A 17,666-nucleotide genomic window follows, 5' to 3' on the forward strand; every position below is an offset into this window, starting at 1 on the left:
GAGACAGCGCACAGAGATTGCAGTACCACTGCGCTGATCCTAAGGCACAGGGGCAGAGTAAGATACAGTGAAAGGGCTCTTACTTTTCTTCTTCTTTTTGGGTCGGCCCCTCTTGGCCTTCTTGGCCCGGCCGGAAGTGTCGGAGCGCATCGACGAGCTGTGCACGCTGGAGTTCTCCAGGTCCGACTCCTCCTCCAACTCTCCCTCATCACTCTGGGGGGGGGGCAGGAGGTGGAAAGATCAGAGGATCAGAGCACTGCGAACACACACCCTTTGCGATGCGCACGCTTCGGAAACCGCGATATGACAAGTACAAAGAGTGACAGTGCGAGATGAGGGCAAGAGAGCGAGAGACAGGCGGTACTGAAAACGAGAGGGAGAGTGAAAACAAGAGGCAGACAGGCACAGAGAATTCAAGGGCCTCACAGAGGTGCTCTTCTTCCTCTTGGTTCCCAGCATGCCCAGTTTAATACGCAGGGGTGCCATCTTCTTGCCCTTTGCCTTCTTCTTCTCAGGGATGCGAGGGCTCTTACTGCGCTTCTTATAGCCCGGACCTGCAGGCACAGCGGGGGCAGAGAGGAGACCCACAGGCTGTGAATTTTTCATGAATCCAGTGATACTGCTCAGTTCAGTTTTCTCATTTACAGTTCTGTTTTCATACTTATGGCCTGGAAACAAGAGATAAGATCACTTTATTAGCCATATACAATTTCTTGCATTAGGAATTTGTTTTTTTGCAGACCCCAGCTTGCCCTCCATGTGACACAGAGACAGAAAGAGAAGCTTGGGGTCAGAGCACAGGGTCAGCCATTCATACAGCACCCCTGGAGCAGTTGGGGTTAAAGGCCTTGCACAGGGGCCCAACGGAGCAGGATTCCTCTGCCGGCCACGGGATTTGAACCGGCAACCTTCCAGCCACAGGAGCAGATCCTGAGCCACAGAGACACCGCACTGCCAACACTCAGGTATGAATAGAAACTTTTCATTCCCTCATGGTGTGTTTGGATTCCTCCAGTTACCTTTGCCTTCTTTGGTCTTGGCCTTGCGCAGGGGAGGGGGCTGAGGCGGTTGCTCGGGTGACGGCGTCGGCGCGGAGACCTGCTCGGCAACGGCGGCGGCAGCGGCGGCGGCGGCAGCAGCCACAGCGGCAGCAGACCCCTTGAAGGGGTTGTTGGCACTGAATTCACGCCACTTGGCACCTAGGATGGTCATCATCTTGGACATGGGGATTTTGGGGTTCTTTTTGGCGATCATGGGCCTGGAAAAGAACAAGAAAGACTTACTGGCCAGCCACCCTCCACCCATTTCTCAGTTGTACAGGCTTCAGGATGTGAATGTGGCAATTCCTGTACTGCATGAGGACAATTATCCAGCCCACCCACCGAGCGATTCAGGGAGGAATCTGGATGACTACTCCCAACTCTACCCCACCATGGTGTTCCGCCAGCGGTGCCCTGACACCATGGGAATCCCTGTCACAGGCAGCTGGTTGCAGGGCCCAAGCTTGATCCATAAGGCTCAACCGGCACTCAGAACTGCCTCCCAGGGATTCATTTCAGACTCCCCACCCTCTGTGAAGCAGGTGATCCCCCTCGACTACCTCATGAACTGGCTGAAGGCCTTGTAGTTGGTGAGGGTGCGGTAGTCCTCGTCCGTGAACACGTGGTCAACGTCCTCTAGCCCCCAGTCTTGCAGGAGCTGACCAGAAGATTTCTGCTCCACCTGCTGAGAGAGACGCGCGCACAGGCCAGTGAGCATCTGAAAGAACAGATGCTTAAAATGGAGCAAGTGAGCAAATTACGAATTCAGTTTTAGGTGTAGTTAATTCACAGGTCTCAGCTAGAAAACACACAGAGAGGCAAATCACGGATAAGAGGAACATTCAGCAAGCCAATCAGGGTATACTTACAGATTCAACACACTAATCAGGTAGCACACAATGACACATTTTCAACATGCCAAGGTGCATTTACAGAGTCAAGAACCCAGTCAAGGAACTTTAATACAAACAGGCTGTCACTTGCCATAACATGTTACACAGGTAACGCCACAGCAATGGGAGATAACAGAACCGTATTACAGAATGCTAGCAACATGCGTTATGTGCTGTAGTACAACACAGCACTTCACTGTGACAGAGGAGACAAGCCCTTAACAAGCGCTTACCTCACTCCTCCTCACTGAGCAACAGCACAAACAGCCAACACACTGACCTTCGTGCCTTCGTCCCGGGCGCCATCCTCATCCTCTTTTTTCTTGCGCTTGGTCTTCTTCTCTTTCTTCTCCTTGTGCTTCTTCCTCTTCTTCTTCCCGCCGCCCGCGTAGTCGCTGGCGCCGCTGTCCGACTGCTCCCCGTACTCCCTGTTCGAGTCCCCCTCCACCTCACTGTCCTGGGGGAGGGGGGGGAGAGTTAGTGACGGGGCAGAGAGAGAGAGAGAAGAAGGGGAGAGGCCGAGAGATGATGGAGGAGGAGGAGGAGGGCCGGTCTTACAAGTTTCTTGCGTTTCCGGGGCTTGGGTGCCTTGCCATCCTTCGCCTCCTTCTTCTTCTTGGGGCCGCGTTTCTTCTTCCTGGGGGCCGCTTCCGTGTCCGACTGCTCCCTGACTACCTCGGCCTCCTCTGCCCGGGGTAGGAGAGGGACAGGGGTGAGAATGGGAGGGGGGAGGGTTCACGAGCGGAAAATAGGAGCAGGCAGACAGGCTCAGGATCGAAGCAGCAGACGACCACGACAGGTCAGGCATCGTGTTTTCCTCCAGAGGATCTGAACGAGCCCGAGAGAAACAAGTGACCCTTCCAAACCCAACACCTCCAGCCTTTGAGGTCTGGAAGCCATCAAACTCTCCACTTCTCTGTTGGGAGAAGCTCAGATAAAGGGCATTATCTGTGGTGTTACATTTTACTATGTTACCCCCTCCTCTTACCCTAAAATGGCCTAAAATTAAGCTAACACTCCAATGACTGGAGCTGGGAATGCTTGCTCTTTACTAATTAAACAGCACCAAGTGAGAAAAAGTAAAAAATAAAAACAGCGGTTTAGCAGGCCAAAAACAGAAAACAAATACTGCCTGATGAATTAATTCGTGTTTTGAAATGACAGAATTAGTGGACTACAACAGGAACCTGTATTAGGGCTACTGCTCTTTTGCAAAGCAGTCATGGTTACAGATACCATTTCAATACTGGGCATATTCCTGCCACTTAAAATAGTGTTTTATGTAGAGATCAGAATCAAGCTTTAAACTGGGAAATGCTGAACTTGAAGAAGTTCTCTCTGAAAACGACTTGTAAATAATCAGTTAACATGAAGAGCTAACATCCTCTAGTCACTGTGTGAAATGAACGCAAATGGATAAAGAGAACTTTAGGATAATTCAAACTGTATAATCTGATTAAATTAAATTCAATCTAATCTAAGGATGTTATGGGAAATTTGCACGATGTTCTCACAGGTGTTACTTAGAATACAGTACAAATTCTCGTTACCATGCTACAAAACCAATACTGTGATTCTGGAATCAGAACAGACAAGAATAAGAAGGTAAACTTCAGGCTCAATGTTACATTCTACTCTGACAGGCTAAAATATCTGAATGTACCGAGTCTTGAACGGGGAAGACTACGAGGGACCAGATTCAAGCATTAAAGCTCCTCAAATGGGGCATTCCTAGGGTCTCAACAGGCGAAGGCCGAGCAAAGGCTGATCTCTGTTATCACGGGTTCGAGTCTGGGCCTTATTATCAGCCAACTGTGACAAAGATTCCCTAAGAAATGGTGCTCAGGGACAGGGCTAATTAATCAAGGGCAGGGCAGGATTAGACATCTGGGGGTCTCTGAGGCCTCCTGGGTGCTTGCAGGAATGCAGTTCTGGGAGTGAGGACAGGACCCCTCCTCCATCTGGCGCTGAACCTCCGGGACGAGGCTGTACTTCACGTGACATGTTAAAAGACTAATGGCACGAAGGTGGAAGGTTTGGAGGAATCTGCATAGGCTTCCTCATCGCCCTTCTCCCCTGTGTGCGGCTGCAGTGTTCCAGTGCTCGCAGCTATGAGCTAAGACCTGAAAAGAACACAATTGGCTATTCCAAAACGGGAGAGTACAACCAAAAAACTCCAATGACATCATTTTGAATCTATGCAAGTCTAAATTTTATAAACAAGGCTCAAAGGCATTGACAAAGTAAACCCAATGATGTAATGATGTGCTTCAAAACTAACAGTGTAATGCATTTGGGACCAGAGCTAAGGAGGCTCGTAGTTACAGAAAGGGTTGGGATATCCTGGCTTCTTTCAGGATAAAGCTAAGGATGGATGGATAAGGTCTTAGACCAATTAGCTATGAGCAACCACTGTAGGTGGGTCAAACGGCCTCTTCTTGTTTAACCTCTCTTATGGAATTCTTCAAGCGATCTCACCTTTGTATTTAAAGGGTTAATTTTCTGGCTGTCCATCTTTTTTTTTTATTGGCAATACCAGTTTTCACCTGACAATAGCCAACAAGCCAGGAGAGCAGATACACTGGGAAAACCAGCACACAGACACCTCCCTTCACCCAAGCTGCTATTGACTAAACCAATAAAACGTAATATGAGTGAAGAAATTCTGAAAAGAAGCGGCTAAACTCTCCAGTTGCTTTCAAGAAACAACCAGGTCAAATTTCTGAGACTGATTATTATTAATAATTCCCTACACATATATAGCGCTTTTCTGGACACTCCACTCAAAGCGCTTTACAGTAATGGGGACTCCCCTCCACCACCAGCAGCGTGCAGCCCCACCTGGATGATGTGACGGCGGCTCCCCACACACCAGCTCTCAGTGGGGAGGAGAACAGAGTGATGAAGCCAGTTCAGAGAGGGGGATTATTAGGAGGCCATGATTGGTAGAGGCCAGGGGAAACTTGGTAGAGGTAACACCTCTACTGTTTTCAAGAAACGGGAATTTTTAATTAACACAGAGAGTCAGGACTTCAGTTTTACGTCTCATCTGAAGGACAGCGCCTTTTTACTGTATAGTGCCCCCATCGCTATACCGGGGCATTAGGACCCACACAGACCTCAGGGTGAGCGCCCCCTACTGGCCCCTCTAACACCTCTTCCAGCAGCAACCTGCTGGAGGTCTCCCATCCATGTACTGACCTGGCTCACACCTGCTGAGCTGCAGCGTGATATTAACTGCTGAGCAAACGGTACAAGCATGATGGACCGAACCGACCCGGGCTCATTGGTGACATTTCTGATATTCTTACTGGTTTGTATGCAGACCAGTCACAGGCACTCGGCAGCCCACCAAAACTTCCGTCAACACTGGGCCCAGATCCTGGGTCCAGGGAGCTGGTATTTGTATCTAACATGCTACTACTGCAGCATACTGGAGTTCTGGGCGCCTGTCTGCGTCCAGCTAAAGGACCGTTTTCCAACACCGCCATTAGACACAAACAAATAGATTGCAGTAGCAAGCAAGCGCGACTGATCACCGATTAACCGCAACAATTAAAACCATTATACAACAAGAAAAAATCATTTCAGACAATTTATTCTGGGGCAATCCATTTATTTTACAATGGATTTTTATAAAAAGTCTTTCATGTCAATGTTAGGCCCACCGTCTGATTTAGGGTATTTGCAATTTGTATGCCGAAGAAAAACTTAATTTAAACTTAAAAACTTAACACCATTAAAAAAAACTTTCATCTAAGCGACAAAAACAGTTCTGTGAGAAGCATAATTAAGACGTATTGTTGTTGGTGCCTGTTTAAGAGGCGAGCTAAAATTCCAGGATCTTAAAATATTATGCCAAAACTTAGTCCCACAAACATCCCGGTCCTGCGGATTGAGAGAAGTAAAAAAAAAATGCCATTCGTACAACACGGAAACATAAAACAAAAAAAAACAACAAAAGAATAAATTAAATCAGTTTCCGGCTTCACACAAAAACCATTACAGTTAAGCTCAACCAACGAACCGGTCTTTCATTTTAGCTCCGCTTACCTAAGTTTAACTGAAATGAACGGGGGATAAATTCACCGAGTTGAAACTCGAAACACCTCAACTATTTCAAGAGCAGCATTTGTTTTCTGAAGTGTTTGAACAATTAATAATAAACAAATTCCTTTAGTGGGTGTTCTCCCATACTCACAAAAACTCTCCTGGGTCTTTTTTCTCGGCGTTGACACGACTGTAGTTTTTACCGCGCTACAGAAGGGCGCCAATCGTGTTTCGTCTTTTGCCTGTTAATTCGTATTTTCCCCCCCTTTTGTTTTACAGCCACATTTTTCCATCGTGTACGTGATGTGCCAATCTCTGTCGTGTTTACAAGGCTTTCGGAGGCTGCTGAAATTTACTGGCCGCAGGCGACGCAATGGAGCTCGCAACTAGGGGGGGAGGGGTAGACACTTCTCTCACGCCGAAGTACAGAGCGGAGCCAGAGGGGTTGGGTGTCTACTCAAACCCGCAGGCTTTCAGCGGCCCGCCGCGCTCAGTTGGTGTAACTAGGCGATGAGACGCCACAGTTTATATCCGCCACCTGCGGCCAGCCAGACACAAAGTTACAGCTGGGTCAGGATGCAGGGGTTATCGGGGGACACGGACTGTGTCTCGCCAAACCTGTTCTCTTTTTCTATTGGGGGGGCAATATTTGAAAGATGGTAGGCGAACCTCGCCCTCATGACACGGTGGTTGTCTCCCTGTTTCTGTGTCTGCCTAATGCAAAAGGTTTCTGGTTGTTTTCTACTGTTTTTCTTGAGGTAACGTTATCAAATACTTTTTTTAAAAAAAAAAGGCTACATCTAAAGATCCTGGTACACAAATATACTTGTGAAACTACATTTTTACAAGTTATTTATATTCATATAACTTGTTTTTTTTAGTGGCAGAACCCATCCCAGCGTTATCGAGATTGAATATCACTTGTGTATTCAAATAAAGATTTGAATTTACTGGGGTTTTTTTTACTGTTTCTACTATTTACTGTTTTTAATATTTTAATTTAATATTACAATATATAAAGGTCATAATAAACGTACGTATAGCCTATATACATCTAGGTATTTTCACTACATTAAATATGCGAAATTAACCCATTTAATAGTTTTTGTTACTTCCGAATGTATTCATTCAATCGACACCGACATTAATAGCAATATAACTGCAGATTTTAAGAAATATGGGTCTGTTTCTCATCTTATGAACTTTAAACATCTCGAAGGTTCGGTGGGGGGGGGGGGGGAGTGAAGCAGACAGGTCTTTTATGTGTTTATGCATCGCTGTTCTCGGGTTTCCCTCTCTCCTGTAGAGAAAGAAACGATCTGATCTGTATAATTGGGGGTCGCCTGGGAGATCCCCCACACAGACAGCACTGGAAGGAAAAACACTATCTCGCAGTGTGGTTTGTGTACGCTCTCACCCGCAACAGTTACAGACAGCGGGGAGGGTCAGCGGCGTGTCAGTGACTCTCACACTCGGCACACACGCACCAACACCCTCTTTCATGAATCCGGTCACTCCAGAATCCTCCTCCCTCCAAAATAAAACAGTTTCTTTTTTCCTACATTTACCAACAAAAACAACAAAATAGGAAGGTACAGACGTGTAGGTCGCGGCGCCAAAGCGGGTGTCAATCGCGACAACAATGATAAGATATTCATACGTACTTCATTGATAAGATATGTACATATGTATTACACGGGGAGACAAGGAAATGGAAAGTGTGCGTCTTCTACGGGGTTGTAGTGTGGTGGTGTGTGTGTTGTGGGGGCACTCAAAACTAGGTAGCTATGCGAAAGAATCTTTTTTTTAAAAAAAAAAGCTTCACGCTTCGTCGATTCAGTACAGTACTTTGGTTAAAGTTGCGCTTTAACTCTTTAGACTTCCTAAAGCAGTTTCAGTGCTATCTCATCACGGCGTGGAACAGGTAATGAACAGTATTAAAATGGGATTTATTTGCATTCCGATTATTATTCTTATGATTGTTTAAGGTTGTTCCTATGCGCGCTCCCGTGTCTAGGCAGCCCGTACTGTACCTGGCGCGGCTACTGCTGCAGTTTCTCTAGGCGCCGCCGGCGAATATATGTCGCTTGTGTTCTCGTCCAGCGCTCCGTCTTCCCCGTCTTCTTCTTCATCGAAATCTCCACCCTCGGAGTTAACCGCCATGCCCTCATCTTCCTCACAGCCTCGAAGAGGAGAGGACATTTTTCCTGTTGCCGGCCCAGTGTATAGGAAATAAAAAAGGTCTTCTCCCGGAATTATGAAATTTATTTAATATTCAAATCGGCCAAAAAAAATGGGGGGCGTTTTGGAATATTTTACACACAAGGCAGAGAAACAAAGATGGCCGCCCTTATATTTATTTTTTAACAACCCCCCCAATAAGAAAAAAAAATCCCCTTACATAAAAAATGGCTGACTATATTATTTCAAAACGCCCCCCCTCCTCTCACTCGCTCTCTCTCTCTCCACTCTCCCCTCCCTCCATTCTGAAAAAAAACATACACACATTGTCAAATAAAGGGTGTATTCGTTGCACGTAAATCACATTATCGCGTTGTTTTTTTCATGTGTATTAGCGCTGGTTACTGTCTTTTGTTTCGAGAGCATTCTTATAACCCTCACTCCCCGCACTGCAGAAAGCGATGCGAAATCTAACAAATATGGCTCCCTTCATATCTTTAAAGGCCCCCACCCCGAAATAAAATGATTTAGGAAGAGGGAGCTGGAGGCTGGGGAGAGAGAGAGAGAGAGGGGGGGTTATTCGTGCTTACATCAGCTCGCTATATTAAAATGCAACTTCTAAATTTCTGCGCCGAAAAGAACAATAAAACACTCAAAGCCAATTTAGCGCGATTTACAGGCTTAAAACCGAAGTTCAGAGTTATCTTCAAATGCAGAACAGAAATATACTTGCAGCGTATGAAAAGTGAAGCCACTTTTTTTTGTTCAAATCAAGCACCGAGATGTAAAATACCCGATGACTAAATTCCTAGACGTTTGTAAGTTGTTAGTATTAATAATAATGATAGTCGTGAAACTGTGAAAACCTTTAGGTTATAGAGGACGTATTTGTTTTTAACATACACAGGGGTTATTAACACGCGTATATATATATTTTAATCAAACATGCGGCGAGCAGAAAACGACGAAATTGCCTTATTTTATGACGCGTGACGCCTCCGCCGCACTTTTTACTACAATTCGTCTGCAGTTCGACTTGTTGTAAAAGCGCTTTGGGATGCTGCTCAACACGACACGTAGACATGGATGGCCGATTTCTTGATGTGATTGAGACGAGCACAGGATGAAGGAGGTGCTGCCTGTAACCATTAAACACAGAAGGTGCCTAAGAGGAAATGAAATACTTAAAACAACTGTAGAAATAGCTATTGAGGGAATTATAATAACTAGTTACATATTTAATAAAAAAAAGAATGCCTGGACTCCTGTAAATATATAGCTGTGTTAATGAACTACACCAATATATTTTACACAATTATGGTATCAAGTGTAAGCTGGATGAAGGAATAGGGGAAATTAATAATAATACAACTTAATAAACAGTGAACACACTAATACCTCATTTAAAAAAAGCTGTAAACATTGGACAAACGTTTCAGATACACACAAGTACAGCTCAGACTGCTGCAGCCTGTGTCCTGCTGAGCAGTGAGGAGCCTGTGGGAGTTCACCTCCACGCAGAGGTGAGACTGAACACCCAGTGGCGAATCCAAAGCAAGCTGTGTCACGGGCAGCAGGCACGGCAAAAAAAAGAGGTCCAAAATATCTAGACATGTCTCAAAATAACAAGCAGCGCATTTTATTATCACCGAAAAGCAACCCTTGAGAACAGGTCATGAGCTGCGATCATCCAGCTGCGAACAGAGGGGGGGGGGAGAGAGAGATAGAGAGAAAGCAAGGGGAAGGGACAGAGGGATCCGGAGAGGGAGAGGTGGGAGAAGAGAGAAAGAGGCAGGGACAGAGGCAGAGGGGGATCAGCAGCAGCTGGTCAATACACGTCTCAGACTGGAGAGAGATCACAGAGATGGGGCCGGTAGAGCTGGGTGGCTCCCAGGGTTGCGAGACCAGAGCTCAAACCTGAAGCAGTCTCTTGGCAAAGCAGAGAGGACTAACAGGACAGTGGAAGGGGTGTGGACGTGCAGTGGAGCGGAGCTCACAGTTCGGTGAGATCGTCGTTGAAATAGAGACAGATGGACTGTGTGAAAAGGTCCCGGTCCATGCGGAGCTCATAGAACTCCGGGTCCTCGTCCGCGATCCCGTTCTCCGACAGCGTCTTGCCCATGTCCAGGTTGACGCCGCCGTATTTCCAGGTGTAACTGGCAGCATGGGAGTTGTACTTCAGGTAGCGCTGCAGGATTTCCGACATTGTCTCCTCGGAACACACCTGGGACGACAGGCAGGGGAGACAGTCGGGACACCGAGATCTGCGCCGTCACCTGAATCACAGGTTCAAGCACAAAGGGGCCACCCAAGAATACTCACTGGGGTTACACCAAAATAACCATGAAAACCAACCGCGATGCAAATTAAGACTCCCCTTGCACGGCAGTTTGACCCATTTCATATTTTACTAAGTATTCCGATAAAGCAAATAGACAAACAGCTTTAATGTTTTAATCCCCAGGCAGCAGTACATGTAAATGAATGCAAAATGCGGGAACAAGCCCAAAATATCCAGCATATATCCAAGAGCTTGCTTTTTTAAAAGAGAAAATGGAATAGTTTTGCTATACAACCTGTGACATGAACACTACAGCTCCGAGACTAAAAAAATACACTCTCTGTACGATGCTAGAAATGTCACTGTTTTTTTGTCCTCTTTTTTTTTAAATATTACAGTTGGAGGTATTCTAGGAAATAAATAGGTGAAAACCATACTGTCAAAATCGTGAGAAATGCCCCCTTTTTTAAATATCGCAGGAACGCCTTGCCAGGCAGCAGTGCGCGGCTCACCTCCAGCGTCTGCTCCTGGGAAGTCAGCGTGTTGATGATGCGCACGTGGCGGGTCTTGGCCGACAGGACCCCCACCTCGTAGCGGCTGTCTCTCCACCAGGGGCAGCCGAAGTCGTTGGCCCAGTCGGTGCAGGGCCAAGGTGGAGGCACGTGAACGAAACGCCCACTGGGGGTGTAGTACTTCTTGCAGCCTGACAGGGGGTCCACATGGGTCCGGATCTGTAGGTGACAAGGTTGCTTTACAAACAGAGGAGCAAGGAGACAGTGAAACAGTGCCTAAGACCTGGACCTAGAAGCAGGTGCTACAGTGTTTCTCTCTGCCTAGCAACCCATAAATGGTTATTATAAATGTATTTGGCTTGCTCGTTTATCCATAGAGACTTACATGTAACCATTTATGCTGCTGGGTGTTTTACTGAAACCTGCTCATGAGTTCAAAACCATTGCTCCACCCAGGAAATAAACTTACATTCCATTTATCAGTCCAGAGCTCTGAGTACTGTCCTGCATGGTTAGCACCGGCACTACAATCCTTCAGCTCCCATTACAGAAGATCAGGTAGCACCTGCACATAGTAATGTAATACTATGCCACTATTGTTCACAGTATGTATGATGCTGTGTGTCAGCCTTAATGTAGAACTTAACACATGAGGTGTTTCCAGGTGTTCACAGACAGGTGGGAATGACACTTATCTAACAGCCACTAAAAAATCAACTACGTACTCTGAAGAGGCCCAGTTACTGACGTTCTGTTCATCTGAATAAAGAGAGGTGTGAAACCCAGAAGCTGGTTGAAGGCTGATAGCTCTTACTAATCCCTTCCAGATTTTTGACAGCTAAACTAAAATTTCTGATGAGCTCAGATGGAACAGAAGGGTTTCAAAGGGGCTCTCCTCTGGGTCAAAAGAACTGGTAAATGGTGAAGTCTCATTCACTAGAGATTATAGACTTTAACCATGGACTATCTTTAGGCTGTGAAAATGCTGCAAAGTACAGTCCCACACTGACATCTACAGGCCAACTTACTTCACTGCAGTGGAGACACAGAAGTGCTGTGCTGAAAACAAGACACTGACCCAGTGAGGCCCTACCAGACATCAGCAACGGGCACAGTCTGGCCATTTTATTAGGACCTCAAAGAACAATCTGTTGCGTGTTTCTTTTTTTAATAATTTGCAATCACTCTTTTAACAGTTTTTTCTTTATTTCTTAATCCCTCTGAATCAGGAATATCCATCTGTTAGTCTACTGGGATCCCGTATGGGGAGGGTGAGGACAGCGAGGTGAGACAGAAATGCAGGTTCCCCTGTTGAGAGAAGCAGTGATCTTTGCAAACAGCAAAGATCTGCCCTACTACAAAATAAGTACAAACATATTGAGTTCAGCCAGCAGGCATATCACCCTGCAACTCACAACTGGCAACCCACTGAAGCTCAGCAGGTGTGAGCCTGGTCAGTACCTAGATGGGAGACCTCCTGGGAAAAACTAAGGTTGCTGCTGGAAGAGGTGTTAGTGGGCAAGTAGGGGGCACTCACACTGCGGTCAATGTGGGTCCTAATGCCCCAGTATAGTGACGAGGACACTATACTGTAAAAGAAGCGCCGTCCTTTGGATGAGATGTAAAACCAAGGTCCTGACTCTCTGTGGTCATTAAAAATCCCAGGGCGTTTCTTCGAAAAGAGTAGGGGTGTAACCCTGGCATCCTGGCCAAATTTCCCATTACCAAGGCCCTTACCAATCATGGCCTCCTAATAATCTCCATCTATGTATTGGCTTCAATAATCTGTTCTACTCCCCACTGTTAGCTGATGTGTGGGGAGCATACTGGTACACTATGGCTGCCGGCGCATCATCTGCACACTGCTGGTGGTGGAGGGGATCCCCATTACCTGTAAAACCCTTTGAGTGGAATGTCCAGGGCTATATAAGTGTAAGCTATTATAAATATTATTATCATCCTTTTAAAGAAAAGCTCTCTCCTTTAAGAAAGACACTAGTACCAGAAGAGCCCCACTCCCCCACCCTACATACCCACACCCTCAATAATGATGATTACTTAAAGGGGTGATTACCCCAACCCAGAGAGGCCTCTGCCTGCACTTTCACTTACATCTTTAGTCTTGGGGTTAAACCAGTGGCTGATGTCCTTCCCCGCGGACTCGATGATGGGTTTCAGGAGCACATCGCCTGAGTGGAGAAACGCATGAAGAAAAGGGAGCTTAAAAACTGGGGTGTCCATACCCTCCCCTCGCCCCCTCCTGATTCACCACAATAATTCTTTTAAACACACAGAAAGGTCATCTTATTGAAAATGCTGCTGCCTGTCATACTGTCATACATAGGGCAAGTCCGCCTTAAAACTGAGCTTGAGGTCTTTTTTCACATGCAGATCGGGAGGGGATATGTGTCTTTAAATCATCAGCAGCTATCAACTATGCTAATTATTACTAACAGTGTGGACGGCAAGCGTTTCTTGCAGGATGTGGGGTTCAATACAGAACGACACCATCCAAGGTCAATCCAATTTCTTCACTTGCGGACGGCAAATGCACAAAAAGGCGTGCAGGAGAATGTAAATCCGATCACAGAGGCATCGGGTGCGACTGTAGTTTAATTATAAGAAAGGCAATCCGATCAGGCATTTTGTGCGCGTTTTACTACAAGTAGACAATGCGTTACTGAGGTGCACCGGGGTACCCGCGTTTGTGCTGAAAGTTACCCCCAGACGCTTTTAACTTACCCTGGTGCTCCTTCACCAACGGGGTCAAATCGTACACTTTGCCCAAATACGAAACCCATAAATCCTCGACAGTGTTGTGCAAAGAGACCTCGTTAGGAGTGTAATATTTGGGGCGCCGCATTTCCTCTGCAAGGAAGTAAAACAAGTTATGTATGAGCCGTCATGTGTTAAATTGAAACGACCATTACACACATTTGTATTCACCTGAACAGTATTAATCTTTTTTTCTTTCTTTAAGACTGGGGGCGCTGCAGAACTGTACACATAACTTTGTTTCTGTTGCCGTGGCTACGCCAGGCCGGGATGACGACACGCAGGAATTCTGGGATTTGTAGTTCTGTCACCCCAGGTGACGTCTTAAAGACACTTTTATCAAAACAACAATCCGTGGAAAATACGTTTTTTTTCGTTCTTCATGAATTCAGATGAAATTAGAATCATCTTAACTTTAATTATTGGAACGCCTGGTTTGTTTTCAAGTCAATTACGTTCATTTTTAAAATAAGGAAATTGGAGAAAAAAAGACGTGCGACTACGTTTTCAAAACAGACCACCCCGAAGACCTAAAAACAAGGCGTCCGCGTCCTTCGTATTTAAATAGACACTACAATACCCACAACACCCTGTGAAAACCCGGATGTACTTTGGTAATTTAAAAAAAAAGTCGCGAGGGTCCGTGAAGGTCTGGAGAGGGGGAAATAAAGCCCAGTCAAAAATTAAATGAATAAAAATTAGAAATGGCGGCGGTGAAAGAAGAGAATGGTACCGCGGTTCGTTCGGGGGTGAGTGGCCGTGCGAGTCGGTGGAAATGTCTCGGTGTTAACGGGCCGGTGGGTGACACAGGCATGCGGGGTGGATTAATGATGGCGCGTTTTCGCCCGGAAACGGGAAGGCAGCGGAGGGTCGCCGCTGTTCACCCTGCTCTCGCACTGCCCCCCACGAGTTCGGGCTGGACGAGTGAAGTCTTGGAGTTAGTGCGGTGGCTTTCTAACCCTGGGCTCTTGTGCTGTCTTAGGCCTGCTATTTCAGTCCTGACCGTGCGTTTGGTTAACCTGCCCTGCTGCGTATTCGCGACTGTTCAGGGGTCAGGGGGACCCCGGTTTCTGTTTTTCAGACCACCTGCTTTAAAGTGTGCCACCCGGTCCATAGCGCGGGTTTCAGTCCAAGGGCTGAAGTAATTGGCAGTGCATTATTCAAGTGAAGAAGCCGCAAATCTGGAATGCAATTTACACTGAAACATTTCCAGAAAATGCCCTAATCTTAATGGCACTGTGACACCAGTTCAGTCCCCTGCCTGTTCTGTGCATTAACTTCACTAGATCATGGTATTGCCCTGATTTATGACATAATTACTTTACAGCTTGGTGCTTTACCTGGAACTCTCTGGGCTTTACCATGTTTTTAGCCTGATCATGCCTTGTCCATGACGTCGTCATTGTGCTTGACTCCTCTTTGGCCTTGATCTTGCTGGAGAAAGGAGGCGGTCCAAAGCGAGGCTCACTCACCCATTGGCTGCCCCGTGTCCCGCAGGGGGAGGAGTCCACATACACGCTGGCCTGTCAGAAGCTGGAGAACCTGCTGAACAAGAGCATGCGCATCCGCATGACGGACGGGCGCACGCTGGTGGGGCTGTTCCTCTGCACTGACCGCGACTGCAACGTCATCCTGGGGTCCGCGCAGGAGTTCCTTAAATCCACAGGTACCGCCCGTACCCCCCCGTTTTGTCAGGCAGCTGCGTGGGGGGGGCGTTTGGGGTTAAGGCTCTGGACTCGTAACTGGGAGACTGACCTGGGATTTGAACCCACAGCCACTGCTGTTGCACCCATGAGCAGGGTATTTTACCCATTTCTTCCCGTTCAAAGTCGTGGGGGGGGCTGCAGCCAATCCCAGTCAGCAGCGGGCACAAGGCGGGGTACACCCTGGACAAGGCGCCAGTCCATGGCAAGACACACAGAGACACCGACACACACACGTGCGGGCCAGTTTCCTCAGAAGCCAGTTCACTTACCAGTGTGTTTGGGGACTGTGGGAGGAAACTGGAGCACCCAGAGGAAACCCGCCCAAACTCAGAGAGAACATGCAAGCTCCACACGGATAGCACCCCAGGTCTGAATTTGAACCCAGGGCTCTAGTGCTGTGAGATAGCAATGCTAACCACTGCAACACCATTCCGCCTTTTGCCCAACCTGCTCTATTTAAATAGAGGGATGATTTTGGCAGCACAGCAGTAACTGCCCACGACTCATCTTTTTCCATGTAGTTAATAAAAATGACTCCTGAGATGTTAACCGTGAAAGAAAACACTGCAGTAATGTAACGGGCACCTGCAGCGAATGCCTGAGAACTATAACGGGGAGTTTGAGACGACCATAATGCACATTCATTATACTGTTCAGGTTAGACATGTTTTTTTTCTGCCCCCTGTTCTCTGCTCTTCCTTTCAGACTTGTTCTCCCAGGGCGAGCCCCGCGTGCTGGGCCTGGCCATGATTCCTGGGCACCACGTGGTGTCCATAGAGGTGGAGGCGGACAGCCTGGCGGGCTCCCAGGGCTTCTAAAGGGCTCGTCCCCGGAACCGTCACCTGGAGCTGCCGGACTGAACGGGACAGGACAAGGCAGGACAGGGCCAGGCCTGCTGGGTGGAGGGAGGGATGGTTTTGCTGGGTGGTTGATCCTGATATGGTTGTTGTCTGCGTTCCAAGGACTAGGCTCTTTCAGACGGGATGAAGTGAGCCCGTAGAACACTCCATTTGCTGCACATGTAAGCACGCAAAATGGAAAACCAAAAATGACACAAACTGCACCCCCGGCTTTGGCGGCCTGCTTCTGGTAGTCTGCCCAGCATCGCCCTTCCTGGAGCGGATTCTCGGGCTGATGGGCAAGGAGAGGAGCTGGGCACTTCTGGGATGAGCTGCACACACACACACCCAGACTGCTCGACAGGCCGCAGCCGCCAGGGCCGCAGTGAAGAAGCCGTGCGTCCTTGGGATTGTTTTTTTTATTTTTGGCCTTGCTCGGAGGCTTGACGTTAACTGATTTATGGATTAAAAACGTTTGCTTTTCCTCGCCCTTGATGCATTGACTCGTATGCTCTTGCCTTCTTGGAGGCTGGGCCTGTTTTCAGGACAAGGCACCGCGCGCTCATGAGGTGGTTTAGGATATTTAACTTTGGAGATGAGCATTTCAATGTCAGGTGGCTATACACTGCACTGCTCGCAGGAAATGACCGCTGTACCAGCATTTCTGCGGGGGGGTGGTAAGCTGTCCTGGACACTACTGAGGAAATTACATTTTTAAGATTATTGGTATCAATGAAATATTCCTTTTAATAGGCTATATATATATATTCATGTAAACAAGCAATAGGTTTATTCCATGCTCAAAAGAGAAAAAAGAAAACGTTTCAGCTGTGGAGCCTTCTTCGGGTGTAAGCTTGTTCCTTTGCAGCCTATGCATGCTGACGCAGCAACCCACCTGAACTATATATATTCGTATACAGAGCAGTGGCTCTGTGGCTGAGGATCTACGCCTGTGGCCGGAAGGTTGCCGGTTCAAATCCCACAGCCGGCAGAGGAATCCTACTCCGTTGGGCCCCTAAGCAAAGCCCTTAACCCCAACTGCTCCAGGGGCGCTGTACAATGGGTGACCCTGCACTCTGACCCCAAACTTCTCTCCCTGTGTCCGTTTCTCATGAAGACATTAAATCGGGGTATGCGAAAAGACGAATTCCTAATGCAATAAATTGTATATGGCCAATGAAGTATTCTTATCTTATCTTACATATTGGTCAAAATATCGAGAGTATTGAATGTCTTAGCTTTCAGACACTGGAATAAAGTGCTAGTAGAGGTCCCACGCATTCTGTGGTATGGTAGGGTGGGTTCCAAATGTTTTATGTAATGACATGGTGAGAACTGTCCATTTCTGCTAGGGCAGGAGTTCCCAGCTCTCAGCCCTGGAAAGCACCG

The 17,666-nt window shown here is 47.2% G+C and overlaps 3 protein-coding genes across 8 annotated transcripts in view; 1 reads left to right on the forward strand and 2 right to left on the reverse strand.

Moving 5' to 3' along the window:
* The window catches only part of chd3 (chromodomain helicase DNA binding protein 3), a 49,475-nt gene extending 40,976 nt beyond the window's left edge, over window positions 1-8,499 (reverse strand). For 4 of the 5 annotated variants that reach the window (XM_088910446.1, XM_088910445.1, XM_088910444.1 and 1 more), the window contains exons 1-7: window positions 8,017-8,499; window positions 2,492-2,619; window positions 2,214-2,390; window positions 1,601-1,725; window positions 1,020-1,258; window positions 427-554; window positions 84-213 (exon numbers count right to left, since the gene is read on the reverse strand). In XM_088910446.1, coding sequence (XP_088766572.1) covers window positions 84-213; window positions 427-554; window positions 1,020-1,258; window positions 1,601-1,725; window positions 2,214-2,390; window positions 2,492-2,619; window positions 8,017-8,185 — 1,096 coding nt within the window. In that variant the 5' untranslated portion in view covers window positions 8,186-8,499. Of the gene's footprint in view, window positions 1-83; window positions 214-426; window positions 555-1,019; window positions 1,259-1,600; window positions 1,726-2,213; window positions 2,391-2,491; window positions 2,620-6,134; window positions 6,263-8,016 lie in introns of those variants that run through there. The other variant, XM_088910449.1, reaches the window with a different exon arrangement.
* Window positions 8,500-9,789: 1,290 nt separating this feature from the next.
* cyb5d1 (cytochrome b5 domain containing 1) lies at window positions 9,790-15,160 on the reverse strand. Of its 2 annotated transcripts, none has more exons than XM_088910114.1 (5): window positions 15,073-15,160; window positions 13,700-13,825; window positions 13,070-13,146; window positions 10,958-11,176; window positions 9,790-10,388 (listed from the first exon to the last, which is right to left on the reverse strand). In XM_088910114.1, the coding sequence occupies exons 2-5, from the start codon at window positions 13,818-13,820 to the stop codon at window positions 10,158-10,160; spliced, it is 648 nt and encodes a 215-aa protein (XP_088766240.1). In that variant the 5' UTR covers window positions 13,821-13,825; window positions 15,073-15,160; the 3' UTR covers window positions 9,790-10,157. The 2 variants fall into 2 exon arrangements, with proteins under 2 accessions (XP_088766240.1, XP_088766241.1); XM_088910115.1 differs by lacking the exon at window positions 15,073-15,160 and adding an exon at window positions 13,904-14,035.
* Window positions 14,324-16,766, forward strand: naa38 (N-alpha-acetyltransferase 38, NatC auxiliary subunit). Its single transcript, XM_088910116.1, has 3 exons — window positions 14,324-14,481; window positions 15,230-15,398; window positions 16,144-16,766. The coding sequence occupies exons 1-3, from the start codon at window positions 14,437-14,439 to the stop codon at window positions 16,254-16,256; spliced, it is 327 nt and encodes a 108-aa protein (XP_088766242.1). The 5' UTR covers window positions 14,324-14,436; the 3' UTR covers window positions 16,257-16,766.
* Window positions 16,767-17,666: the final 900 nt, after the last annotated feature.

This window comes from Atractosteus spatula, chromosome 3, assembly GCF_055471065.1.
Source record: "Atractosteus spatula isolate fAtrSpa1 chromosome 3, fAtrSpa1.hap1, whole genome shotgun sequence".
Classification (NCBI taxonomy): Eukaryota; Metazoa; Chordata; class Actinopteri; order Semionotiformes; family Lepisosteidae; genus Atractosteus; species Atractosteus spatula.

Coding starts and splice junctions, on each gene's coding strand:
- cyb5d1 (XM_088910114.1), bottom strand. CDS start 13,820: ATGCGGCGCCCCAAATATTACACTCCTAACGAGGTCTCTTTGCACAAC. Junction 13,147..13,699: donor GTTGGTGAAGGAGCACCAGG/GTAAGTTAAAAG, acceptor TTCTCCACTCAG/GCGATGTGCTCCTGAAACCC. Junction 11,177..13,069: donor TTAACCCCAAGACTAAAGAT/GTAAGTGAAAGT, acceptor TGTCACCTACAG/ATCCGGACCCATGTGGACCC.
- naa38 (XM_088910116.1), top strand. CDS start 14,437: ATGGCGGCGGTGAAAGAAGAGAATGGTACCGCGGTTCGTTCGGGG. Junction 14,482..15,229: donor GTACCGCGGTTCGTTCGGGG/GTGAGTGGCCGT, acceptor CGTGTCCCGCAG/GGGGAGGAGTCCACATACAC. Junction 15,399..16,143: donor GGAGTTCCTTAAATCCACAG/GTACCGCCCGTA, acceptor TCTTCCTTTCAG/ACTTGTTCTCCCAGGGCGAG.